This window comes from Ipomoea nil, unplaced genomic scaffold, assembly GCF_001879475.1.
Source record: "Ipomoea nil cultivar Tokyo-kokei standard unplaced genomic scaffold, Asagao_1.1 scaffold1769, whole genome shotgun sequence".
Taxonomy (NCBI): Eukaryota; Viridiplantae; Streptophyta; class Magnoliopsida; order Solanales; family Convolvulaceae; genus Ipomoea; species Ipomoea nil.
The window spans coordinates 490,902-518,418 of record NW_017618197.1 but is presented as its reverse complement, the minus strand read 5'-3'; the positions used below and the strand labels follow the sequence as shown (position 1 = coordinate 518,418).

General features: G+C 37.8%; 2 protein-coding genes across 4 annotated transcripts; one reads left to right on the top strand and one right to left on the bottom strand.

The window, feature by feature from the left end:
* The first annotated feature begins 13,025 nt into the window (after positions 1-13,025).
* Positions 13,026-16,372, top strand: LOC109192182 (peroxiredoxin-2F, mitochondrial). 2 transcript variants are annotated; one of them, XM_019342765.1, is made up of 6 exons: positions 13,026-13,295; positions 13,403-13,432; positions 14,629-14,787; positions 15,767-15,861; positions 16,033-16,165; positions 16,201-16,372. In XM_019342765.1, the coding sequence occupies exons 1-5, from the start codon at positions 13,104-13,106 to the stop codon at positions 16,136-16,138; spliced, it is 582 nt and encodes a 193-aa protein (XP_019198310.1). In that variant the 5' UTR covers positions 13,026-13,103; the 3' UTR covers positions 16,139-16,165; positions 16,201-16,372. The 2 variants fall into 2 exon arrangements, with proteins under 2 accessions (XP_019198310.1, XP_019198309.1); XM_019342764.1 differs by having other exon boundaries at positions 16,033-16,372.
* Position 16,373: 1 nt separating this feature from the next.
* On the bottom strand, positions 16,374-19,030 carry LOC109192181 (E3 ubiquitin-protein ligase RHF1A-like). 2 transcript variants are annotated; one of them, XM_019342762.1, is made up of 7 exons: positions 18,687-19,030; positions 18,322-18,368; positions 18,158-18,220; positions 17,725-17,827; positions 17,339-17,646; positions 17,003-17,098; positions 16,374-16,919 (listed from the first exon to the last, which is right to left on the bottom strand). In XM_019342762.1, exons 1-7 carry the CDS (start codon positions 18,813-18,815, stop codon positions 16,667-16,669), a joined length of 999 nt encoding a protein of 332 aa, XP_019198307.1. In that variant the 5' UTR covers positions 18,816-19,030; the 3' UTR covers positions 16,374-16,666. The 2 variants fall into 2 exon arrangements, with proteins under 2 accessions (XP_019198307.1, XP_019198308.1); XM_019342763.1 differs by lacking the exon at positions 17,003-17,098.
* Positions 19,031-27,517: the final 8,487 nt, after the last annotated feature.

The following is a 27,517-nucleotide window of genomic DNA, read 5'->3' as shown; positions in this document are numbered from 1 at the left end:
GGTGAATGTCATTATGACCGTAAGAAAGATGAAGATAGAAGGGATGCGATGGAAAGATATGTGTAATTTTGCATTTCCTCGTTTTACGAAAATTATCAGAAATAGTTTGCTGACTTAGAATACTGATAGATTCAGTTAAGCACCTACTTAGTAATGATAGATCATGGAGCGAACATCAGAGAAAAATAAACAAACACATAGAACGAACACTCACAATGTTTACCCAGTTCGATACAGTGTGTATCTACGTCTGGGGGACGATCACATAGGCGTCCAATCCACTAAGTCATAATCCAATGTACAAAGGTAGATATACAATAATCTTACCTAAGTGCCCCACACAAGGTACATACCTAGTCTACACAGGTTTAGTGGATTGTTTGAAGATGGAGAGCCATGCATACAGAAGTCCAATGAAGTCCCTTCACTTGGAGAGCCAGCTCTGATGCAGTCCACTTCAGTGACGCTCTATAATGTTGTTCCCATAACAGTGTGATCTTAGTGTCCTTTCGTTTAAGCAACAGTAACTCTTCTCAAGTTCATCATCTTAATCACCATGAACAAGTTGTATTGAGAAGGTGCATAACAATCAAAGATCTAGACTCTTAAATCTGATATGGAGTGTTTCTTCTTCTTATTTGGCGTAACCCCAATTACCTTTTAGAACTGGTACTTATAGATCCTTCTATAAACACTCTCCATAAAGATCTTTGATTGTAGAAGGTAGGACAATAAAAGAGGAATGTAATCTCAGCAGATTAGGTCCATTACCTTCTTTGAAGATACGCTGATCGTCTTTCCATACTGAGCTGATAATACCGCGTAAGACTCTTAAGGAAACAGCTTCCCTAAATCAGATCTTCAGTGTCAGTTCTTCTGTCGTTGCTTCTGCTTGATCAGTAAACTGAAGACCCAACCGACAGACTCTAAACCTATCTTAGTATGCCATAATAATATTGCCAATTATAATATGGAGTTTTTGAACATAAAAACACTAACAAACTCCCCTTTGGCTATTATTTGGCAAAACAACTCAACTATTTAAAAAGAACTAAGATAGGTTATTAAAGGAAGCAACCCAAGTGTCCAAAAAGATTACATAGGATAAAACGAACATAAGATCCAAAGTAGTCTAAAAACAAAAAACAAACAATATCAAAACAGTCACGCCCAGCCAGGGCCAGAAGGTACTCGATCACAAAAAAAAAAAAAAAAAAAAAAAAAAAAAAAAAAAAAAAAAACTCCCCCTGAGTTTACTACTCCCCTTTTTGCCAATGGTAGCCAAAGATTAAGCATTTGAGGGAGAGCCACAGTCAGACTTCACGGGATCCTCAGCAGCAGCAGCAGCAGTATCAGACAAGCTCATGCGGAGAAGAACAGTAGCTAGCTCAGTGCGCGCACCAGTCAGTTGCTTGGCAATGATGCCGTGCACCGTCTCAAGATCAGCAACTCGCGCCTTCAATTGTTCAGAAAGCTTCTCATCTTTAGCATGAGGAGACTCATCATTCACAGCATCAGGTTCCGAATTGGATGGGGCAGTCACAGGAACGACATCCTTAATATGATCTCCAGAGAAAAGACGTTTATCAACAGTATACAGCAGCGTCGGACTGATCACTTCGCTGGGCATAGGCTTAAGACCCTGAGAGGTAAGGATGCCAAAAATCAGATTTGGAAACGGTAGTCTTACCTTCTGTTCCCGGGGATGAATCAGAGTTAGAACATGATAAAAAATCCATTTGCCCAGATCACACTGCATCTTAGTTCCAATTCTAAATAGGAACCCTGCCAGAAGCTTGCCAACTGTGTTGAAATGAGCTGATGGAAACCAGTTGTGCAGAGCCAGGCGATGTAGGATGACATATCTAGACGTGAGATGCGAGCTCAGCAAATAGTCCTTATCTCCTGTAGGCCAGGATGTAGTATGTCCACCGGTAAGAGTTTTGGCCACCACGTCTCATTCAGTAACAGCTTCTTCTTGCACTGTAGGCAAGCCATAGTATTTATTTATTACATCTGGCCCAAAATCATACCACTTCCCTCTGATGAAGATTTGCATCGGTCGTGGCCCTGTGAGACTGTCAATCTCATCACTGAGATTGCAATAGAACTCATATGTGAGCAGCTTGGAGTAAGGGCAAACATCTGTAACAGTTTTCAAAAGACCAACTTCATTCAGCAAGGGCAGAATATCACAAACGGAGTTCAGTTGATTCTCATCCACAGTTCTTTGAACAATCAGCTCCCTTCTGACCATAGTGGCCCATTTTGTTTGTGCAGCAGGTGATACAAACTGAGGTTTGTAAACAGTAGAATCAATTCCTTCAATAGGTGGAACCTCCGGAGTTATACTTCGACCACTTGACCTTGTAGTAGGTTTCCCTTTTCTGGCAGAGGGGGCTGGTGCAGAAGTAGCTTGAGCAGCAGTAGTTCCTTGTTGCTTAACAGAGGAACGTAGAGTCTTGAAAACTTGGTGGATAGGTGGGTCTCCTTCAGGCTTAGCAATCTCACTCGACTTTCTCTTTTTCACAGGCTGATCCACATCTACATTATCAGCACTGGTTTCAACAACAACCTTTGTTGGAACATTCTTCCTTTTTGTCCGTCTTGTTTCTCTGGATGGGGACTGAACAGGAGTGACCGAGTGGCTAGACTCAGAAACATTTGCAGATGAGCTCCCAACAATATTTGATATCTCTCGAATTCGGAAATTCGTGGAATCAGGATGAGCAGTTCCCTCAACAGTAGGGGCAGCAGAAGAAGGTGCTTGGGATCCATACACCTCATCCAGTATCTTATCATCTTCACTGGAGGATTCAGAAGGGTGTATCACTCGATAAGGTTGAGGGATTGAAGCAGATGGTAATCTAGCAAAATGTCGCACGTGTTCCAGGATTTCTCCTAAAGATGTTGCAGTGTAAACAGGAACGCCACCTGTTTTTTCAGACTTGTGGGGACTTGATAAATCAACAGGTTTAACAGTTGTAGGTAAGGCAGGAGGATCAACAGCAGGACAAGACTCTTTAGAGACATTAACAGTTTCAGACGGAGGCAGAGCAATATTCTCATAAGCATAAACAACCAGACTTAGTGGATTTGGCTCATCAGAAGACTTTGTTTTCTCATCAGACACACGCAACGCATCAGATTTTTCATCATCAACATTAGTCACAGGCAAAGATAGAAGATTGACATTCACAGGGGACTTCTCGGAACCCAAAGCAGATAGATTTTCAGGCAAAACAGACACAGACGATGGAATAGAAGAATCAACAGGTCTATCAGGAGAAATTTCAATAGGAGTTTCAGAATCATTTACCCGTTGTCGAAGAATCTCCTGTCTGTGTGTTGCTTCTCTCTGAGCAGCTTCAAGATACAGAGCTTGGGACTCCTCTCGACGTCGAGCTTCTTCAACAGATTGTAGGGCACGTTGAGCAAAAAATTGAAGGAATGCCCCGGCCCGATTTCCATTGAAGGGTTCTGGAATAAACACTAGAGAGACGTCATCACTGGCTTCGGCGACCAATACAAGAAGTTCAGTTACATCATCTGCCGACCATTCAGCATAAAATTCCGGATAGTTGGTCATAACAGTCACCAGAATCTCGTCGCGAAGCAGAGGATCAAGCTTGAGCTTCTTCTTCATAGCCAACTGTAGAAGCATCTGAATGTGTTTGAGGGCTGCCGCCGGAGGATGTACCTTGCTTCCAAGCTTAATGATGATGTTTCTTACCGCCATTTAAAATTAAGTGCGAGGAGAAGAATAGAACACCGATAGCAGTTAAGCACGGGAAGTGGAGAGATGGGAGCTGAGGTGATTTCTTTCTTCTTGACCCGGTATCATATAGTCTTAAGGGTGATAAACCCTAATTAATGCGGCAAGTCAAAATATCATGCAGAAGTGATTGATGGACACAACGGTACAGCTCCTTTTTTGGAAGGAAACGGAACCCAAGGGAATTTGAAATTCAAAAAGCATAGAGATCTTTTCAGATATCTTTTGAGAAGACTAAGCTTAGAAGATCTTCTTAACATAAAAAGAGAAGAGTCTTTAAGGAAATTCAAAGTCATAACACTGACCCGTATTAAACCAACTCCTCTCTGACGGACCTACTGCTTTAGTCAGTCAATTCTGCAAATTCCCAGAGCAGATCTGAGAATTTCAAAACGATTAGCATCCAGTGGCTTAGTCAGAATGTCCGCCAGTTGTTTGTCAGTCTAAATGTATTCCAACTCAACTTCCTTGGATTCAACCAGGTCTCTGATGTAGTGATGCCTGATGTCAATATGCTTCGTTCTGGAATGTTGAACAGGATTCTTGGAGATGTTAATAGCACTGACATTGTCACAAAAAAAAAAAGTATCATTGTTCCTTGTGTAAGACCATAATCCAAAAACATCTGTTTCATCCAAACCAACTGAGTACAACAACCACCTGCGGCTATGTATTCTGCCTCTGCAGTGCTTAGTGAGATAGAGTTCTGTTTCTTACTTAACCAGGATACTAAGTTCTTCCCAACAAAGAAGCATCCTCCAGAAGTACTTTTCCGATCATCAACATTCCCTGCCCAATCAGCATCACAATATGCAACCAGATTCAATTCACTATCCTTGGAATACCAGAGTCCATACTGTATCGTTCCTTTCACGTATTTCAGAATGCGTTTTGCTGCTATCAGATGTGATTCCTTTGGGTCAGATTAATACCTTGCACAGATTCCAACACTGAACATTATGTCTGGTCGACTGGCTGTTAGATACAACAGACTGCCTATCAAGCTACGATAGACTGTGTTATCCACTGATATACCAGTTTCATCTTTCGATACTTTTGTAGAAGTGGAGATCGGTGTTCTGGATGGTTTACATGATTCCAGATCAAATTTTTTGACAAAATTCTTAGCATACTTTTCTTGTGAAATAAAGTATCCTTCAGAACTTTGCTTGACTTGTAGACCTAGGAAATACGTCAGTTGACCAACCATGGACATTTCAAACTCTTCCTCCATGACTTGTACTAATTCATCAGTGTATTTCTGCAAGGTTGATCCAAACACAATGTCATCAACATAGATTTGAGCGATGGTTACATGACTTCCTGTCGATTTGACAAACAGTGTTTTGTCAACACTTCCGCGTTTATATCCATGCTGGAGCAAATACTGTGTCAGACGTTCATACCAGGCCCGTGGAGCTTGTTTAAGACCATAGAGAGCTTTTCGAAGCTTATAGACATACGAAGGACGTTCTGGATCTTCAAAACCTATAGGTTGAGCCACATAGATATCTTCATGGAGATACCCATTCAGAAACGCTGTCTTGACATCCATCTGATATAATGTAAATCCCAAAATGCAAGCAACAGCCAGCAAGATTCTAATTGACTCAAGTCTAGCTACAGGAGCAAATGTCTCGTCATAGTCAACCCCTTCAATCTGTGTATAACCTTGAGCCACCAACCGAGCTTTGTTTCTGGCTATATTCCCTGCTTCATCAGTTTTATTTTTAAAGATCCACTTCGTTCCTATTACGTTAACACCATCAGGTCTTGGTACAAGATTCCAGACATGATTCCGCTCAAACTGATGTAGCTCCTCCTGCATTGCATTGATCCACAGATCATCCTGTAGAGCTTCTTTGACATTTTTTGGTTCTATCTTTGAGGTATAGCAGTAAGACCCAGATATTTCTGTCAGATTATTTCTTATTCTGCTTTTGGTTTTCATTCCATCTGACAGATCTCTAATAATGTTATCTGATGGATGGTTTTTCTGAGTTCTGGTAGGTTTGTCTTTACCAACATCATTCATGAGATCTATCTCTTGTTCCGAACTTTCTTGATCTTCATCTGATGAATCTTGTGGTTTGAGCTGACTGTTGTTATAACTTGCATCTGAATCACGTAGAGGTGACTCTATCACTGTTGAGTCCACTGGTTCTTCTGGATTGTCATCGACAACCACATTTACTGACTCCATCACAGACTGAGTCCTCTTGTTGTAGACTCTGTATGCACGACTGTTCGGAGAGTATCCAAGAAAGATGCTTTTATCACTTTTGGGTTCAAACTTCCCTCTTTGTTCTCTGTCAGCCAGCACATAGCACTTTGTCCCAAACACATGAAAGTATTTCAGATTTGGCTTCTTTCTCTTCCAGATCTCATATGGAGTTTTCGTCGTCCCTGGTCTAAGGTAGACCCTATTTATAGTATGACATGCTGTGTGTACTGCTTCAGCCCAGAAACGTTGTGGCATATGTGAGGCATGTAGCATAACTCTAGCCATTTCCTGTAGCGTTCGGTTCTTTCTTTCCACCACTCCATTCTGTTGAGCAGTTCTAGGAGCTGAGAACTCATGTGAGATACCATGCTCAGAGCAGAAGTCTGAATATAGTGAGTTCTCAAATTTCTTTCCATGATCACTCCTCAATCTCTGAACTTTTATAATAGACTCATCTTTTTCCTTCTGAACTCTTATGCACAGAGTCTTGAAGGCCTTGAAGGCTTCTGTCTTTTCTCTCAGAAAGTAAACCCAACTGTATCGGGAGAAATCGTCTACACACACAAATATATATTTCTTTCCTCCAATGCTTTCAGTCTGTGTTGGCCCCATGAGATCTATATGGACAAGATCTAGACATTTCTCAGTGGTGATACCTCTTACTGCTTTGTGTGGAGTTCTGATTTGTTTCCCAATAGCACATGCGCCACAAATTTTCTCTGGATCAATTCTGATCTTCGGTACACCTTTTACTGCTTCAAGTTTTATCAACTTATCCATATCTCTGAAATTTATGTGACCCAGTCGTCTATGCCAGAGTTTTGATTCATCAGATTTGGATAGGTGACAAGCAGTTTCATTTGTCAAAACATAACAGTTGTCTGAAGACCGAGTTCCTTCCATGACAAGTTGATTTGCTTTGTCACTCACTCTGCAGCAGTTACGATCGAAGCATACATTCCAATTTTGATCACATAACTGACTGATGCTAATAAGATTCGCTTTTAATCCACTGACTAGCAAGACTTCTTCTAACTAAGGTAAACCTGGAACATTTAGGACTCCTTTCCCAACGATTTTACCCTTTTGTCCATCTCCAAAAGTTACAGCTCCACTACTAGGTTGAACAGCCATCAGACATTTAATGTTTCCTGTCATATGTCTGGAACAACCACTGTCGAAATACCATCTAGCATCAGTTGTAGATGCAGTTAGAACAATGGTGGGATAACAGATAACTTCTGACTTTCTGACCCAAACCTGTCTAGTGAATGGTGTAATAGTCCTATTCTGATATTTTTCCTTCCTTTGATCTATGTAGAAAAAATAGCATTCGGGATGAGTATGACCTTTTGTGTGACAGTAGTGACAAATGGGAGTATAATATTTAACTTTGACAATCTTATTTTTGAATCTCGAATAATGAGATTTATAAGTTGATTTGTCCTGGTCAGTGTTCGTACCGTATCTCCCTTCCTTGATTTGTACTGATTGAGATGACTGTCCTTGTTCATACCTGTGATATGTTGTGGTCTTAGACATTCCCTCTTTGATGAACTTTGGTGCGTTGTTCGAAGATTCTCCTTGCTCAAAACCCAAACCCTTTTTATTATTAGGGTTTCTGCCAGAGTCTAGAATTTTATCTAAGGTAGATGTGGTGTCCATCATCTGTATATTTTTCTTCAAGCTCTCCAACTCCTTGATTAATTTTCCTTCTCTGGACCGTATCTGAGTGATGAGATCTTCTTTTATGACCAATTCAGCATTCAGTTTCTTTATAAGATCATCTTTTTGCTTTAGATCGTCATTCAGATTCTTATTTACTTTCACAAGTTGTTCCCAGCTAGCGACAAGTTTTGCAAATTCTACCTCAAGTTGAATATGTCTTTATTCAAAATCATCTGTTGATATGTATGATTCTCCATCTGATTGATCTCCGTCTGATTGAATGTTTGTGGCAGTGAAGAACGCTACAAAGTTTCCTACATTATCATCTGATTGATCATTTGAATTTTCCTCCTCATCATCACTAAGAGTAGCTACAGACATAGCCTTTTTCCTTTTAAGATATGTTGCACATTCAGCCTGTATGTGACCGTATCCTTCACATTCCCTACACTGCACTGACCGATTGAGGGGTTTTCCTGTGTCTGTAGTACTATTTCTGTTTTGTCTCGATCGCCCAGTCTGAGATTGATTGTTCTGTGAGAGGGGTGCTGTTTCAACCTTTTGATATGAAGGGTTGTTGCCTTTGTATTGTGTTCTTGTAGACTGACCTTGACCCTTTCTGTTGAACCCTTTTAAGATTTTCTTGAAGTTTTTGGTTAGGAGAGCTAGGGTTTCATCATCTATGTCTTCTGTGTCAGATTCTCGATCAGCTTCAGCCATAAAAGCTACAGACTTTCCTTTCTTGTTGCTTCCAACATCATCATCAGCAAGAACTTCCAATTCATATGTGTGCAAGCTTCCCATGAGTTCTCCGACAGTCTTCTTTTCCCAACCTGTGTGTTCCTGAATAGCCGTTACTTTCATTCGAAAACGTTTAGGTAGGGATCTGAGAATCTTTTTGACCACTCTCTCATCAGTGAATGGTTCCCCAAGAATTGAGGCTCGGTTCATCATGTTCTGAACCCTACTGTGGAAGGTAGAAATGGTTTCGTCTTCAGTCATTCTGAGAGCTTCGAATTCTGATAGAACCATTTGCAACTTTGACTGTTTGACATCACTGGTTCCTTCATATCTGGTTTCAAGGATCTCCCATACCCGTTTAGCCTCTTTTACCCCTGTAACAAGCGTAAAAACAGATTCATGTAGCGATCCAACAATTGAGTTTAGTGCTTTGTTGTTCAGATCAGAGGCATTCATTTCATCTTCTGTCCAAGTCTCTATGGGTTTTTCTTCAGCAACTCCTTGTGCATTCGGAGTAGTAGGTCGACTCCACCCAGTTAGGATGGTGCGATAAACCCTGGTTCCTTGTGCTTGAAGATATATCTCCATACGAGCCTTCCAGAAAGAGTAGTTGTGACCATCTAGTTCTGGTGGTTTCATACTTGCGTCCATCCTGAAATCAACAACCAGCCAACGAACACACAGACAGACTTCCACAAAAACAGAGAGAATACAAAAATAAGATAGCCCTTCGGACCAAGTCACTATGTAGACTTAAAAGCTCTGATACCACATGTAATTTTGCATTTCCTCGTTTTACGAAAATTATCAGAAATAGTTTGCTGACTTAGAATACTGATAGATTCAGTTAAGCACCTACTTAGTAATGATAGATCATGGAGCGAACATCAGAGAAAAATAAACAAACACACAGAACGAACACTCACAATGTTTACCCAGTTCGATACAGTGTGTATCTACGTCTGGGGGACGATCACATAGGCATCCAATCCACTAAGTCATAATCCAATGTACAAAGATAGATATACAATAATCTTACCTAAGTGCCCCACACAAGGTACATACCCAGTCTACACAGGTTTAGTGGATTGTTGAAGATGGAGAGCCATGCATACAGAAGTCCAATGAAGTCCCTTCACTTGGAGAGTCAGCTCTGATGCAGTCCACTTCAGTGACGCTCTATAATGTTGTTCCCACAACAGTGTGATCTTAGTGTCCTTTCGTTTAAGCAGCAGTAACTCTTCTCAAGTTCATCATCTTAATCACCATGAACAAGTTGTATTGAGAAGGTGCATAACAATCAAAGATCTAGACTCTTAAAGCTGATATGGAGTGTTTCTTCTTCTTATTTGGCGTAACCCCAGTTACCTTTTAGAACTGGTACTTATAGATCCTTCTATAAACACTCTCCATAAAAGATCTTTGATTGTAGAAGGTAGGACAATAAAAGAGGAATGTAATCTCAGCAGATTAGGTCCATTACCTTCTTTGAAGATACGCTGATCGTCTTTCCATACTGAGCTGATAATACCGCGTAAGACTCTTAAGGAAACAGCTTCCCTAAATCAGATCTTCAGTGTCAGTTCTTCTGTCGTTGCTTCTGCTTGATCAGTAAACTGAAGACCCAACCGACAGACTCTAAACCTATCTTAGTATGCCATAATAATATTGCCAATTATAATATGGAGTTTTTGAACATAAAAACACTAACAATATGTGAAAAGGATACTTGTTGTAGCAAGGAAGGCAAGAAGAATGAGACCACCTCTTGTGATCTAGCTAAGGAAAAAAAGAAAGAGGACATCTCTTATGCCCTCAAGAACCAAAAGAAGGAAAATGTAATTTGTTAAGAATAGTTATTTTCAAAGATCATATTGGTAGGGGTGTTCAATCGGTTAACCGAACCGAATTAACCGAACTTTTTAAACCTTTAACCGAACCGAAGTTTGTGTTACCGAATTAACCGAACCGAATTTTTTTTTTTCGGTTAACCGATTAACCGAACTTTTTAAAGCTAAAATTTAAAATCCTAAAAATCACATAAAATAATAAATCCAATTAAAATAAAATACATATCATAGTAAATTCATCCCTAACTTCAAATCTTCAATCAAAAATTCAAAGTCTAAACATCCATAGTCCATTATATTTTGATATTAGTATTACACAATTACTATTTATATTTATTTATTTATATATATATTAAAAACTTCGGTTAATCGACCTTTCGAACCGAATTAACCGTTAATCGAAATTTTGAAATTCCTTTAACCATTAACCGAACCGAAAAAGTTCGGTTAAAAAACGATTAACCGAACTTTGTCGGTTCGGTCGGTTAACCGAAAATTCTCCGAAGTTTGCACACCCCTACATATTGGTAATTTTGCCTTAGTGAAATTACGCAATCAAGGAATTAAAATTGGACTACATCTTATACTGAATAAATTTCACTTTTAATCTTCTGACAATTTTACATGAATTATATTTGGTTATTGATTATTAAAATTTTCTAATTAAGTGCATGATTATGTAATTTGTATCACATTTGGTCATGCTATCTATTTCATTGCAAACTATTGTCAGAGGTGCTTCTTCACCAAAAAAAAAAAAAAAAAAGGTAAATGCAGTGCTCTTCCAGAAGAAGCAAATGCAATGTTCCTTTCGAAATTATCACTTTCGACAACAGTTGACAACGAAATTAAACGACGGAATCAAATGTAATACAAATTATATAATTATTTACCTAATTAAAAATTTTTAATAGTCAAGAATAAAATATGATTCATGTATAATAGTCAATAAATGAATTCTGAAATTTTTTATTTGATACTACAAATGTATGATAAAATGTACTCCGTATGATGTACGGAGTATTAATGGCAAATTATGTTGTGCAATGTGCACACGGAATTGGATTCATAATTTCTATACTATAGATTCATAATTATTGAACTTTATATTCACAATTACAAAACTATATGTTCATAATTTTCAATGTTCATAATCTCAATAGTTGAACTCAGTATTCACAAATCACAGAACTATATATTCATAATTTGATAACTATACAGTTTAGAAATTATGAATCTACAGTATAGAAATTATGAATCTAATTCCGCGTGCATTTGCATGGTGCACACGGTTGCACAACCAATCGTTATACCCTGCACCACGGCGCACACAGCACTGTGCGCCCCGCGCCTCCCAAAACGACATCATTTTGTTAAGTTGTGTAGGAAGTTGACGTGATTATGTACATTATGGTATAGAATTATGTACATTTGTTTATATAATTATGTACATTTTTTGAACAATTATGTACATTTTTTATACAATTATGTACATCCGAAACAAGGAGTTTATGTGTATTATGTATTATGTTAGATTATGTGTATTATCTTTTTTTTAAAAAATTGTGTGTATTTTCTTATACAATTATGTGCATTTTTTAAACATGAGATTTTTTTTTAACAAAATTAACAATCAACACTGGAAAAGCAAAATTCCCAAAAATATATATATATTACAAAACCACGTTGTTTGCCTTGCACAACATAACGCTCCAGTATTAACATTATGGCCTTGTTTGGTTAATGACGGATCCACCATTTTGGCATTTTGACTAAAGTCAAAACGCCAAAAACCATGTTTGGTTACTCAGCAGTTTGGAGTAAATTGTTGCTGCCAAACTGCTGAACTGCAAATGTTGCTCCTGCTGAACTTCAACACGCTGCTATTAGCAACGTGTTGAGATGGCGTTTTGAAAAAGAAAACTTTCCCAATACACCCTCCAATTTATTAATTTATTTATTAAAAAAAAATTAACGTTAACATATAAGAATAAGAAGCCTGAGGCTTCTTTAATTAAATAAAGAAGACTCAGGCTTCACAACTCTTACCCATCCGATGTCAATTATTATTGTGTGGACCATGGTCCACACAAGTTATGTGGATCATATTTTGTTTATTGTAAAATAATGTAAATTCAGTATAAAAATAATTTACATTCAATACAAAAATAATGTACATTATATTTAGGGAATGTACATTATTTGTGTTCTGAGTATACATTATATTGTTTAATATACATTTAGTATAAACATAATGTATATTTAGTGTATTAAAAATGTATTTTTTGTTATAGTCCACACAATAATTTACCATCAGATGTGGGATGGGCAAGAGAACACCTAAATTGAAGGGGCGTTGAGCTCCATTTATAAGGGAGCCAACGCCCCTTTTATTTGTTTTACTTTCGATGTACATCTTTTTTTTTTCTTATTATTATTATTATTATTATTATTATTATTATTATTATTATTATATATTATATATATATTATATATTATATTATTATTATATTATTATATTTTATATATTATATATATTATATTATATGTATACCCTTTTGATCATTTTACATGTTAACCGCTAATCTAAACCGTTAATTTTACTAAATATTTTTTTATAGATCACTGATATAATCTGCTGATCAAACTCGCTAACATAATCCGCTATTTATTAACCGCTAACACAATCTGCTAACGCTAACCGCTAACAGCTTACCGCGGTTTGCCAAACAAGGCCCGTCAAACAGCCCACATATCCAACGATAAATTCACCTCCTGCCGCCACATCACAGTCTATACTCTATAGTTCACACCATTAACTGTTGATCGAAGCAGAGCATTAACCATGGCGACGGCTATGCTGAAACGGACGACGATGGTGAAGTCAATGGTCAACAGGTTGAGGTCATACGCATCGGTTGCAGTGGGTACGGACCTCATCTCGGCCGCACCCAATGCCTCTCTCCAGAAAGCTCGCTCTTGGGACGAAGGTGTTTCCTCCAAATTCTCCACTACCCCTCTCAAAGACATCTTCAAGGTCTCTCCTCTCTTTAGCGGAATTTTATTTTACTGCCTATATTGTGAATATCACATCACTTCTTCTATTTAGGGTTTCTGATTTGGTTTGTTAATTTTTGTTTTCAGGGCAAAAATGTTGTTATCTTTGGACTTCCGGTACGTTTTCTTATAAGGATTTTGATCGTTTTTCTGCTATTTATATGGTGTAGTTGTCATTTCTAGATAATAATGTAATATATGCCATCTGTCCATTTCACGGTTTGTGTTGGCAATGATCCATTGGGATTTGTTTGGTGACGAGGGAAACCGCAGACACGTGAACTGGGTAAACCCTCCCGCAAACCCCATCTTGTGACCTTAGCTTGCAAAGCACCACAAAAAGGTAAACGAGCCTCACGTGAACCCTCAGTGGCCTTTGCTTGCAACGCAAGCACCACGAAAAGGTAAACGAGTCTGGGTTGTCCATAGCTGAATGTTGAGATTTGAACTCGTGACCTTGTAACGTCACAAGTTTGTATCCTTAGCCATCTTGGTTGGGGTTACCAATTAACCTGGGATTTTTGGAATTATGAAAAAGGGGTGGGAAAACCAGAACAATGAAGAAGGATTATTGAAGAAGGGGAAGGAACACTTGATCAAGTAACAGAGTGTTATTGTAATAGAAAATGACATCATCTTGCAGTAGTTTCTACTAATTCAAGATATTGCCACATGACTTAAGCTCAAGTACTATTTTAATATTCATCACAGGATGTTGTATTTTTGTACTCTTCATAGAGTACAACTTTCCAAAATGAAGGATCTTGATCAAAATTCACCATTTTTTGGGTTAGGAGGTTTTCAGTTTGTGCCCAATCGTGGTTCCAGCGGGTAGGATGTAGGATTTACCTTCATGAACAGTGTCTTAGGGTTTTGCTAATGTTAGTTCTTTATTTCAAGTTTCAACTAAGAAGAAAATGGCACATTTTACTTTGATTCTTTGTGGGAAATGATCGGGCTTAACGAAATTAAATTCTCTTCTAGCTGTAGTAGTATTTTGGATTTTTTTTAGTACCAGAAAGGGTGTGATCACTGGTTTTCTCATAGTGTGATAAATTTGCAAACTTCAAAGTAAATGTTTTTGCACTAAAAAAGAACTGCACTTGTACCTTATTGGATTTTCTTATTCCATTCCTTATTAGTTGTGGATTCTCAGTATGTGGATTGTAGGAGGTCTTGTTATGAAACTATCTGCATTATTAAGACTCAAAAAGGGAACAAACATGCTACCTTTCACTTACCCCGCAAGCCCCTCCTCCTCCTCCCTTCTTATGGATCAGAAACATTTACTATGAAGTTGTATCATCTTCCAGGGTGCATACACCGGGGTTTGTTCAGCCCAACATGTGCCTAGCTACAAGACTAACATTGATAAGTTCAAGGCCAAAGGAATTGACTCGGTGATCTGTGTAGCTGTCAATGACCCATATACAATGAATGGCTGGGCAGAGAAGCTTCAAGCTAAAGATGCTGTAAGTTACCTATTTGAGTTTCTGTCATGAGTTGTTTATAGAAAATATTATAAATTGTAATCCAATAAGTTCCCGCTCTTCAACAGGAACTTGAGGCATTTAAGCTCTATAATATTTTACCACATGTTAGAAATTATACGTGGCTATTTCTTGACTCTAAATCCACAAGTTCAGTGCTAATAGCATTGAGTTTCCAATTGATTCATTTCTTTCTTTAGGCCAAGAGTTGAAAGCTGTGATGTTAGGGTTGATAAGTGGTCCTTAGTCCTTACCCACATATGTATCTGACCATATATGCATTATATATGAATTACAAGTAATTAAATTACAATACAATAAATTATACAATAATAAAATAAAAAAGGAGGGTTTCGATGCGATATTTTAAAACATATCTCTCCGTGGCACCAGTACTAAGTACGCTATGGTTCGGGGCTTTAGCAGCAGGTCCATTGATAGAGATTAATCGGTTTTTTCTGGTTGCATTGACATTCCCCTTTTTTTCATTCTAGTTATTTATATGGGAAGGAAAGAAGACTAGAGATACGATCAAGTATCCTTGAGTAAAACTTCCCCCCTCTTTTCTCTTTTCTCTTTTCTCTTCTTTCCCTTTTTTTATAAGGGAGGAAGGAGAAAGAATAAAGGTGGAGTCACGATTCAGGCTCAAGGTTGATTTCAATGAATATTCTAGTAGCTGAACACATTATTCAAATATTCTGTTACCAAGTGCTGTCAGTGTCACCTCTTCTAGTAGTTTAGTTCTCCAGAAACTTTCATTGAAGTAATTTATTTTCCATCAAAACAAGGATCTATCTGATGTTCATCTATTTATCTGATCTAGTTTGAGTTGGAATATATATGAATGATTGAACAACCTGAAGCAAACTAATTCACTTGACCCTGCGCATAAGTGAGAATGAAGATGTTTATTCATGTTGTGTACTAATCAGGTCTGATGATTTATGATATTGTTGTACAGATTGAGTTCTATGGTGATTTTGATGGGAGTTTTCACAAGAGCTTGGACTTAACAGTTGATCTCTCTGGTGCTTTGCTCGGAATACGATCCCATAGGTATAAAATGAGTCATTAAATATCATTTTGCATCCTCTGTCCTTGGACTAATTTGGCAACTGCTTGCCTATGCACTCCAGCATTTATAATATATGAATGTATTCTAAAGGACATTAGCTCCCATAAAAAAAAGGGGGGGGCATTCTAACTCTTCTTTTCGTTACTGAACAGGTGGTCTGCATACATAGTTGATGGACAGGTCAAGGTTCTCAATGTTGAACAGGCTCCATCTGATTTCAAGGTATCTGGTGGCGATGTCATCTTGGGACAGATCTAGAGTCTGTTTTATTTGCAGTTTTAATTAATAATGAGCTTTTGTCTAGTCGTACGGAAGGGCAAATACTAGTCTATTGGTTTCTGGGGGTGTGCTTCTCCCAAATTCATAACTGTCCCTTGGCTTTGTAATTGCAATGCTTTGGTATGCTCTGCTAAAGCCTATAGGGTTCCCAACTTTGTTGCAAATAATTACCATTTATATGAAGAAAAAAATTAGCTAGTTGACACCAAATAACTTGATGCTTTGTACAACTGCATATTTAGAAAAAATAAATAAATAAATAAAAGGTGAAACTGTTCTAAAACTTTGGAGAAAAAACCAGGCATCTCCAAGTTATTGAAATAACAACAATATGGAGGTTCTTCAAGATTTGAACTGGAGATTTTTACTACAAAAATTTGTATACCTGCCCCCCAGAACCTTCAGGGTTGACTTGGAATTATGTTGGAGTCTTGGAGAATAATGGGGTTCTATTAGTCCTCCTTGTAGATGATTATTACCAATTATAAACATCATGCAACTTAGGAATTATACTCTCTTGCTGAGGTTTTCCTTTCTGCCTAAAGTTTGAGGTTCCCTTCCCATTGTGTAGCGTAGAGGACTTGAAACACCACCACCCTTGTTTGAGCTAAGATCAAGTCGTTCAACCATTTTGGCCAAACCAGCAATGCTTACACTCATCTCACGCTGCACTTCTCTGCCAAGTTCCTTGACAGAGTTATTATTAGCTTGTAATTTCCGTTTGAACCTTTGCGTGTTTTTAGAGAATGATTCATTGTACCTGAGCAAATCACGGGACCTTTCAGTGAAAGAAAAAAAAACAATATATTGAAAAGAAATAAAACCAAATTGGAACTCCTTTACCTGGGTGAAGCATCAAACAATTTAGATTTTATAGACCCTGGAAGGTGAAGAAACTCAGGTGGGCTTTGTTTCTGGGGATTCTCAGGTGATGGTTTGCTGAAAAAGAAAAGATTATGCAGTGAACAAACAACAAAAAGGGCAGAAATTTTGCAAAGGGAAACAGTTAAGAGAATGTCATCAAGATGAAAGCATGTGTATGGGTAAGACAGTCTGCAACATTCATAAGTTATTGCATTTCGTAACTACCAAATATAGTATTAAGAGCATATGTGGATGAATGCAAGAGTGATATGTTAGTACAAAATAGAGTTGATGGGCTAGGTGGTTAGAGCATACCCGAGGCCAACTGAACCACCTTTGTAGACAGCAGCACCAGATGCTACATTTGCAACAGATGAAACGCCTGAAGAAGATGTAGATGAAATCCCAGAAGCCGGTAGACCATTCCCAAATTCATCAACTGGCCTTTGAGTCACTTGGTGCATATCTGAACTAGCTCCAACAGGAAAAGATCCCTGACCAACTCTTGAAGATATCTGCCTTCTCCTACTGTTACCAGAACATGCTCTGTTGGTAACGCCTGAGCCGGAGGGATGGTGCAGAATCCTCTCTTGAAAATCAGAATCATCAATGTGAGAAGCACCCTGGAGGGGAAATTCAAGCTCAGTTGAAATGTTGCAATAGTAATCAACAGATGTATAGATTTTTCTCTCAAATCTTACCACATCAACCAGATTGTTGGCTTCATATACTTCAGGAATTCTATGTTCAATGTGTCTTGATGTTGCATTCCCCTCAAACTCCACTGCAGCTAACAGTTCTTGGCTGGAAAGTTAATTTAAAGAGAGAGTGAGTTTGAAAAGACATCAGCGTGATATTGAAAGTGTGATGCACAATTTTGTTCACTCAAACAAGAAAATGATTTGTTGGGGAGAGGCCGGTGAAGGGTCAAGTCTAGCAATTGGTGGCTAGGGGGTTTGTTGGGCGGAGATTGGTAAAGGATCAAGTCTGCCTATTGAAAATGTGGTAGCGGTATATAAGGAAATAAAGTTGTGTTTTCGCTGTGAACTATAACTTTTGGTGTAGTGATAAACACTTGATCCTAACATTTGCTTCGAGTATCATGACATTTTTGCAGCAAAGCATTTCAAGTACCTGGCAGAATCCTTCAAGACAAGCTGCCTACAACAAATAGGGCATTCTTCGCTTCTTTGAGACCTGTACAGAAAAGAGACAAGTAAAATGAAATAACTACCACACTAAAATAATAGCTATCCGACTAGTTAGTTTAAGCAGCAATAGTCACAAAGCGAGCATACCATTCAAGTATACACTGCAAGTGATAGCCATGCGTACACTCGGCGACCTGGAAAAGAAACCAGCATAATAGAGAGGTGAATTGAAGCTAACTCCAAATAATACAAAATTTATTTAATCACAGATTTCCTTGCAAATACATAGGACAATTGATATTTAACCAATGTAGAAACATAATTAGACTTGATACATTGAAGTGAACATAAAAGATGATTCAGTACCACCTAGAAAATGATCTGTGCAACCTTTCTTTCTTCACCAGAGTTTGAGAATTTATTTCCCCCATTGATTTTCAGAAACAATTTTCAACGAAAATGAAAACTTAGTTTTGGGGAATGTAGCTTCCATCGAGAAATGGAGAACGTACAGTGCGTGGATCGCGGCAGCTGAACGGCTCCAGACAAATAGTGCAGTCGTCATCATTGGAGACAGCAGCGACGACGAATGACGCCGGCGGCGCGGCACATTCGGACGGAAGAATCAGATCATTTGTCATTGCTCACAGAAAGAATAGCAGAGACACAGGAGAGAGAGAATATGATGGAGTAATGAAGGAAAGGCGCGGAGAGAGAAGGATGCGGGTAAAAACGTGGAAGAAAGGATAACGGAAAGAAGAATTGAAGAAACAGGAGCAGAAGGCGCAGGAAATTAATCCGAATGCAAGTTTGTTGTGGGCAGCTTGTCTTGAAGGATTCTAGAAAATTTCTTGGAGATTTGGAGAATGGGGGGACAGAAAATTAAAAACATATTTACTAGTACAATTTTTTATTTTGAAAACATGAAACAATTTTTTGAAAAACTGTTAAAAATTATTTTTAAAATAAAAATAGAATCACCTACTAACTATTACTATATCACATTCTCACCATTATCTACTTACATATTTTTTCATTACTATGATCGCACTCATTATCATTTCTTTTACTTATCACCCTCTTCTATATTTTTTTCTTGCATTACTTATTTAAACATAATTTATTTGTTTATGTTTAAATTTAGACATTATTCACATTATCAAAATAAAAAATTTGAATTCTATATCAAATTTTATCTTTTGATTGAGCTTAATTGATTATTGGTTCGGATATTTTTAGTTATGGTATATCGTAATACAAGTTTAGTCCGGATATTGGATATTGAAATTTTACATATATTACTATATTAGAATTCAAAGTAAAAATTATATATTTATATACATATACATGTCATTCAAATTAATATATCCAAAATTATTTTAAATATTAGTTCAAAAAAATATTAATATTATCTAAACTAAAATTTAGATGAACTTAATAGGTTATTGGTTCGGATATATTTTTAATTATGTTATATACAAATATAAATTTGGTTCGGATATCAAATGTAAAAATCTTACATGTATTGGACTTAAAAGTAAAAAATTATATTTATTCTATTTAAACCAAGTATATTTTATAATATTTTAAATATAAGGTCTAAAAATCACTCGAAAATTAAACTTGTGTTAATTTTATAGCTTAATTTAAAAAATAAATTGAAAAAATAAGTGTTAGTAAGTAAGTTTTCTAAAAAGAAAATAGATAATTAAAACTGAAATTTAAAAAAAAAAAAACAAAACAAAACAAAACAAAACAAAAAACATAAAATAGTTTCTGTTAGTAAACGGACCCCAAAGGTCTGTTTGGAAATTATGATTTATGAATTACTGAGTATAAGTTTTAGTACATTATAAAAAAAAAAAAAAAAAACACTTATTTGCAAAAAGATTTAGGCTATATTTTGTAAAGTTCATAGTATATTGGGAAAATGGTGAAATATACCATCAAGCTTTATATGAGAAGTCAATTAAATCTTCAAATTTTTAAAAATTACAATTACACACCACATATTAATTTAGTGCATTAAAACCCAAAAACCTAATAGTAACCTGCAATAGCATATCAATAAATCAATAATACATCAGTAGAGCTCCGATGACCTCTAGAAAAAATCCATCAATAATGCGATTAGCAAGCAGGGCCGGCAACAGCACAGGGCCCCAAATTTTAGGGGCCAATAGGCTAATATTTAATTTCTACCTAAGAAATAAATAAATAAATAATTTATAATTAATCCTGAAAGACTAAATATCTAAAACGTATCAGTTCTCTAAACATAAATAATAAAATAATTGCCCGCATTGGTAGCTCAACTGGTCATAGAGGTGAAATTTTGGAAGAATGATCAGAGATCGAGTCGTGATCATCGGTCTAACCTCTATGGTTCATGTTCAGTTGAGTCACCATGATGGGTGCTAATTCCGGCCTTCCCCAACATTTAAAAAAAAAAAAAAAAAAAAAAAAAAAAACTTTAGTTTTTCTTCTATAGTTGTACTTGAGTTTCTTCGTCTTCTAATCTTCTTTAGCAATTGGCAGAGGCGCAGAGCACTGAGAAGTTTGAGAGCGGTAGAACACTAAAATCAGTAGACATAGGATGATAGGAATCAAATATTTAAAATTTTAGAGGAAGACAGAGACAGGAAGCTCGAACGGAGTTCTCGACGGTTTCGCAGCGGTTTCCGTATTTAAAATTTGCGATACTAACGGTTTCGCAGCGGACGGCGATTTCGCAGCGACTAAGGGGCGAGGCTGAGGCACTGAGCGGCAGACGGTAGTATCGCACTATCGCAAATTTCCCCAAACGGAAAACGGCCCAATTCCGACATTCCGTAGCGTTGTAGCAGTCTAGAAGACCAATACCATGAGAGTATGAGACCAAGCAAATCATGAAATCAACAAAGATTCAAGGAATAATAAGAGCTTTGAGGCTTTCCAATCAGGTTGTTTCAATCCTTTTTACTTAGTTACTTTATAAATCTTTAATTTTAAATTTTTACTTTTACAGTGTATTGAGTGTAATGTGTTTGCTGACTTGCTCCGTAGTCTGTACTCAGTGTACTGTACCTGTGTAGTGGGTATTGTTGTTTGGTAATTTTGGTTTCAATTGCATATTTGTATATTATTATTACTATGGCTCCAGGTATTAGAAAATATAAATCTGAAATTTTCAATATATATATATATAAATCTGAATGTAAAAAACGTAAGAAACAAAAAAATAATAAAAAATTACATAGGGCCTCATTTATGTACAAGCACTGGGCCATCAAAATCAAAAATCGGCCCTGCTAGCAAGTCACCGAAAAAGGCGACCAATTAGAGATTATGGAAAAATTTTGATCGGTGATGCGAAATTCCTCCGAAGTCAATTTCGTGGTAGCTTTCGTTTGACAGCATTGTTCTGCGTACAACAATTTTCTTCCGACGAATTCTGGTCTGGCAGCAGCTAATTCCAGTCAGTGACTAACAATTAGGGTGGCAGCGTGTTCTGGATTCTTGTTTAATCTCAGCAGCAACAAATTGTTTCTTGGCACAACAAAAAAATCCTGGCATGAATTCTTGACTTTTTCCTCCATTGTTTTGCATTTTCCTTCATTGTTTTGTCAACACTATTGTGTTGAATTTGGATTGCTTGCCTAGATTTTGTTGGAAAAAAAAAAAACATAAAATCACATTTTAAGTGGTTATTTTGTGATACAATTATTAGTGGGTTCACTTCCGATTTGGGTCGCGTCAAAGTGGATTCGAGTTCTTCATAATGAGACGAAAAGATTGATATATTGTAGGCTTAAAACGGATAATGGGTGAATGAGATATTGATTATCAAAGTAGACCAATTTGAGTTGGAAAAATGAAGGGTAAAGCTTTAAAGTAACTTTTGTCTCACATTGGTTTGAGAAGTGGTGGGTTTGCACCACTATTTATACAAGAGCCTTTCTAAAACTTATTGAATTGTATAGCATAGAGGCTCTCTTTTGCGCGCAGGAGGATGCAAATCAAATCCCAAAGTGAGTTGGCTGGCTTAGGCCTTGTGGGCTAAGCTATGCTAAATTTCTGTATAATTTTCCCAGAATTGTGTCGACAAGAATTGTTCGTTAGATCGATTCTAATAGCAAGAGTCGTTGACGGCTCACCTCTCGTCGGATGGGACGATTCGTTGGCTCTGGCAGAATCGTACCTCTCGTCTGGACCGTTAAGAGTTTTAATTCAGGGATTAATTTCGAAATAATTCCAAAATTAATTCTCACCTTTAATGGTCAGCTGTTACATATGTGTTTTGACTGATTTAATATCAGTGTTAATGCCATGTTGAATGCTATTGAATTCCTATTCTCCTATATATATATTCATGAGTTAATACCTCCAATGGTCCTCCGAGTATTAGTCATTTACCAGTTGTGGTCATCCGACTTTAAAAAATAACCACATGTGATCCTCTGTTAAGTTTGTTGTTAAAGGGGCGTTAAATCTGAATGCAAACTTGTCTTTTCACCTATATTTCTTCCACCAAGTACATGAGTAAATATGTGAATCCATGATTTATTAAGAGAAGGAAAATTAAAGAGTAAATATATACCTACATAAGTGAAAAAGAAACAGAGAGTACTCTTATATTTCTCATCCCCTCAAATAATTCATTCACTTCAAGAACAGCACAAGGAATCATTAGGTGATTTTAAGCATAACACGAGTTCGTCCGTCTCCTCTTTCCACTGGAATTTGATTTTTGCATGTTCTTTGTTTTTTCTTTATTTACAATAGAAGAGTTTCACGATTAAAGGGCAGATGCGAACACGAAATTCTATCACAGGTATGCCTCTCACCGTAAAAAGAAAAATACACTCTCTAAAATTATGAATGATAATGGGGATTGGGTGGAGGGAGAGGCCATGAGGACTACTATTTTTTATTATTATCAAGATATTTTCTCATCAAATCAAGCCGAAATGGATGAAAATTTTTATGCCAATGTTTTGCCCCGAGTATCACAAACACAGAATGATGCCCTATTGCGCCCATTTGAGAAGGCCGAAGTAAAAGCGACACTGTTTGCCATGTTTCCGGACAAGGCACCTGGCCCAGATGGAATGAATCCGGGTTTTTATCAGCATTTTTGGGATGTGATGGGAGGGGATGTGTCGGATTTTATTGTGGATTGTCTAAATACGCGGTCCTTCCCGACCAGCTTGAATGATACTGATATAGTTCTAATACCGAAGAAGAAGAACCCAGAGCGGGTCTCAGATCTTAGGCCCATAGCATTAAGTAATGTGATATACAGGGTCATGGCCAAAATGATTATGGCCAAGATGAAACCGTTGATGGATGAGATTATTTCTGATACGCAGAGTGCATTTATACCTGACAGATTGATTACAGATAATATTTTGATTGCTGCAGAAGTTGGTCATTACTTAAACAGGAAACAATGTGGTATGGTGGGGTGGGGTGCTTTAAAGCTGGATATGGCAAAAGCATATGACCGTATGGAGTGGCCCTTCCTCGTAATATGTTAACAGCATTGGGTTTTGATAGTACATGGGTGAATCTTATCATGCTATGCGTAACCACTGTGTCTTATAATATCAAGTTGAATGGATCCCGAAGTTTGCCTATTACCCTGACCCGCGGGCTAAGACAAGGAGATCTTTTGTCTCCATATCTGTTTATTATTTGTGCAGAAGGGCTCTCTTTGTTATTACAACAAGCACAGGCTAAGGGGACAATTCATGGGTGCAGGGTCGCAAGGGGTGCACCCTCTATTTCTCACTTGTTTTTTGCTGATGACAGTTTATTATTCTTTAAAGCAAATACACAGGAGGCAAATGCAGTTAAGCAATGTTTGACACGATATGAAAATTTGTCTGGCCAGGTGGTAAATTATCATAAATCTAGCATATGCTACAGTAAGAACACGCAAGGGGAGGATAGAGGTGATGTGGCACAGATTTTGGGAGTTGCCCAGGCACCTAATTTTGGGAAATATTTGGGACTTCCCTCATTTGTAGGAAGGAATAAAAATGCAGCCTTTTCATATATTGAGGATAAGATTAGACAAAGAATTGTTTCCTGGAATAAAAAGTTGTTATCGCAGGCTGGTAAAGAAGTCTTATTGAAAAGTGTGGCTCAAGCTATGCCTACTTTTTCAATGAGTGTTTTCTTGCTACCTATGGGAATTTGTACAGCAATTGAGCAAACTATGAACCGGTATTGGTGGGGTCTGGGAATGATCGTGGGATCCATTGGAAGGTCTGGGACAAATTGTGTATACCGAAGAAGTATGGTGGTTTGGGTTTCAAAGAATTGCATGTATTTAACATAGCAATATTGGGTAAGCAGGCATGACGTTTTCTCTCTAAACCTGATTCGTTGGTTTCAAGAGTCTATAAAGCCAAGTACTACCCGAAGGGAACTTTTTATGATGCAAATATAGAAAATAACCCCAGTTTCTGTTGGCACAGTATTATAGCAGCTCATGACATGGTTTGTGGTGGTGTCAGACGCAGAATTGGAAATGGGAAAACAACCCTAATCTGGGCTGGGATCACCCTTGGCTGCAGGATAAGCAGGACCCAATGATCCATACGGATAAGCCCCCGTATTTAAATGATGCAACCGTTATGGGATTAATAGATCATGAGACACAAGCTTGGGACCCGGATATCTTGACAGATATTTTTACTCCTACTGATGTAGCTCGAATACAGAAAATTCCAATATCACCAGATTATGAGGATATATGGTATTGGCATGGAGACCAAGGAGGTAACTATACTGTGAAAAGTGGTTACAGGGCGGTTGTGGGTGACCTCAATATGGGTAATGATGAAAATTGGCTACGCCTATGGAAGCTTAAAATCCCCCCAAATGGATAACTTTTTTATGGAAGGCTTTGAGTGGTATCCTCCCCACTACAACAAATTTGATTATAAAGAGAGTGAAAATACAACCAACATGTGCTATGTGTGGGGTGATGAATGAAGACATAATGTATGCCTTAGTAACATGTGATTATGCAAATTCCATTTGGGCTCAATCTCACCTTCCAATCCCCATGATAACAACAAATATTTTTCATACTTGGTTTAGTGATCTATTGAATATTTTAGACACTGATCAGATTATTCACGCAGCTGCAATCTTATATCACATTTGGAAAGCCAGAAACGGAGCGGTACGGGATGCATGTCTACCACGACCACGGAAAATACTTGCTTCGGCCAAAGCCACGGTACTTGCATGGCAACACACCCATCCGAACCAGCGCCATGCGCCCCAGCAGGCTGTCGCACAGCAGCACGGTACTGCTACTGCCAAGCTACAACTACAGCAGCATGAGGGCGCTGTCGAGGCCGAGATCACTGCCGAGAACGAGACTGCGCAGCCGAACCACCACACGCCAGTGCAAAAATGTTATTTCGACGCCGGTTTTTCGCCCACCACTGGAAAAACCACGGTAGGCGCAGTCTTGATCAGCGAAGAGGGGGAGTACATCTCGGCATTCAGTGCACCTTTGTCGGATTGCTTCTCCCCACTTATGGCCGAAGCGCTAGTATGCAAAGAAGCCTTGTCTTGGTTATGGAATCGTGGAGAACGATCTATACGCTTGTTCATGGATTGTTTAACGTTGAAGCAATACTTGTCAGACGCAACTGCCATACTTCGGACGTATGTTGGCTATGCCGTTGATGCTTGCAGAGCAAGCATTGTCTCATTTAATTACTGTCCAGTTATTTTTATTCCTAGATTGGATAACTATTTAGCTCATAATTTAGCTGCTTCTGCTTTTATTTATTGTGCAATTATGTATTCGGACGATGTCCCTCCAGACTCTATTACTGAATACTTTGAATAAATGCCATACCGGCCACCTTTCAAATACTGTTCACGATTTAAATTTTGGAATTTACCATTTACTACTCTATCGCCGCCCTTTTTTTCTGAAGTTTTCCGGCCAAGGTGTGAAGTCACTGTTCTTCTCCTCTGGTCGACGACGGCTGCTCGTGACCCCCCGACGACGTCCAAGTGAGTTCCTCTGCTCCTTTCCTTGGTTGGAAAGAGTCTATGCCGGGCGGTTTTCTATGTTTCCGGTCGGAGAAGTCCGACGGTCTCATCTGGTTTTGCTTGGCGGTGGCGTTTGACGGGAACGACTGCATCGTTTGTTCTTCATGTTTGAGGAGTTTGACGGGGTTGAAATTCCCATTCGTTCTGACCGCCTGCTTCTTTGTGTGAACGTTATGGCCGGAAAAGGGAAGACGACTGCTCCTAGCCAGTCGGTGGAGTCTTCTGTTTCCCAAACTGCTTCACCACTGTATATTATGGCTCTATGATTTGGGAAAAAATGGCGACTTACCTTGGCTGGGAACTGAACGAAGCCTTTAAGAATGTAATATAAGAGAAATGACAGATTTGTCCTCACACTTAACATCCATTTGACACCAAATCTAACGGAAGGACCACGGGTGGTTATTTTTTAAAAGATTGAGGACATCTCGTGGTCGTTTAAAAGTCGGATGACCACAAGTGGTAAATGGCTAATACTTGGAGGACCATTGGAGGTATTAACCCATACCATATATTAATGGTTGAGTAGGTGGTTTTTGACACAACACAATGAACTGAAAACCTGTATTAGTTTTTTTTTTCCTTCTCGAAACCATGTTCTTCTTCGTTCTTGACATCTGAGTTTTGTCCTCGCACTTGTTCGCCGAGTTCTAAGTTAGAGTGTTCCTAATTTAGAACCGTAGTACGTTTATCCTGGGAAACCTAGGTCGCAACGCTCCTAGCACCTTTGGGAGGCGGCAAATAAGGTTTTAAGGAGAGAGTGCTTCGCTCGACTTGTACTAACCACCTACCCGCAAATCCATCCTTCTTTGTGCTTGGAGGCTCGTCTTCGATCCTTCGTATCTTATCTTTTATCAAGTAAGTGGGATTATGTTTTAAACAATAAATCCCTTTTTTTTTGTATACATTTGATATATTTGCTAGTTGGAATTATAATCTGGAAGATTATAAATTCCATTTTGTTTTATATATATATATATATATATATATATATATATATACATACTAGTTTTACACGCGCATTGCGCGAATGAGTTAATGCCCAATGTTTATAATTAAATAAATATTTGAAAGTCTATTAATGTAAGATTATATATGAGAAGTTCATACATAACTAATTTAATGTCAAATTTGTTTATTTAAATATGTAACTCATAGTATATGAATACAATCTGATATAGGAGATTCATTACAATTGTTACTAAATTTTTTTTTTAAATAGTAACCAAATATTTTTGTTGCAAATGGTTCTAATATATTTAATGAATGCACATAT

What these genes read in the sequence shown, in the direction of transcription:
- LOC109192182 (XM_019342765.1), top strand. Translation starts at nt 13,104, where the DNA reads ATGGCGACGGCTATGCTGAAACGGACGACGATGGTGAAGTCAATGGTC. An exon ending in CTCTCAAAGACATCTTCAAG is followed by an intron (nt 13,296 to 13,402) that starts GTCTCTCCTCTC and finishes TTTTGTTTTCAG; the next exon opens with GGCAAAAATGTTGTTATCTT. An exon ending in AGCTTCAAGCTAAAGATGCT is followed by an intron (nt 14,788 to 15,766) that starts GTAAGTTACCTA and finishes ATTGTTGTACAG; the next exon opens with ATTGAGTTCTATGGTGATTT.
- LOC109192181 (XM_019342762.1), bottom strand. Translation starts at nt 18,815, where the DNA reads ATGACAAATGATCTGATTCTTCCGTCCGAATGTGCCGCGCCGCCGGCG. An exon ending in TTGCAGTGTATACTTGAATG is followed by an intron (nt 18,221 to 18,321) that starts GTATGCTCGCTT and finishes TTTTCTGTACAG; the next exon opens with GTCTCAAAGAAGCGAAGAAT. An exon ending in CCAACAATCTGGTTGATGTG is followed by an intron (nt 17,647 to 17,724) that starts GTAAGATTTGAG and finishes TTTCCCCTCCAG; the next exon opens with GGTGCTTCTCACATTGATGA.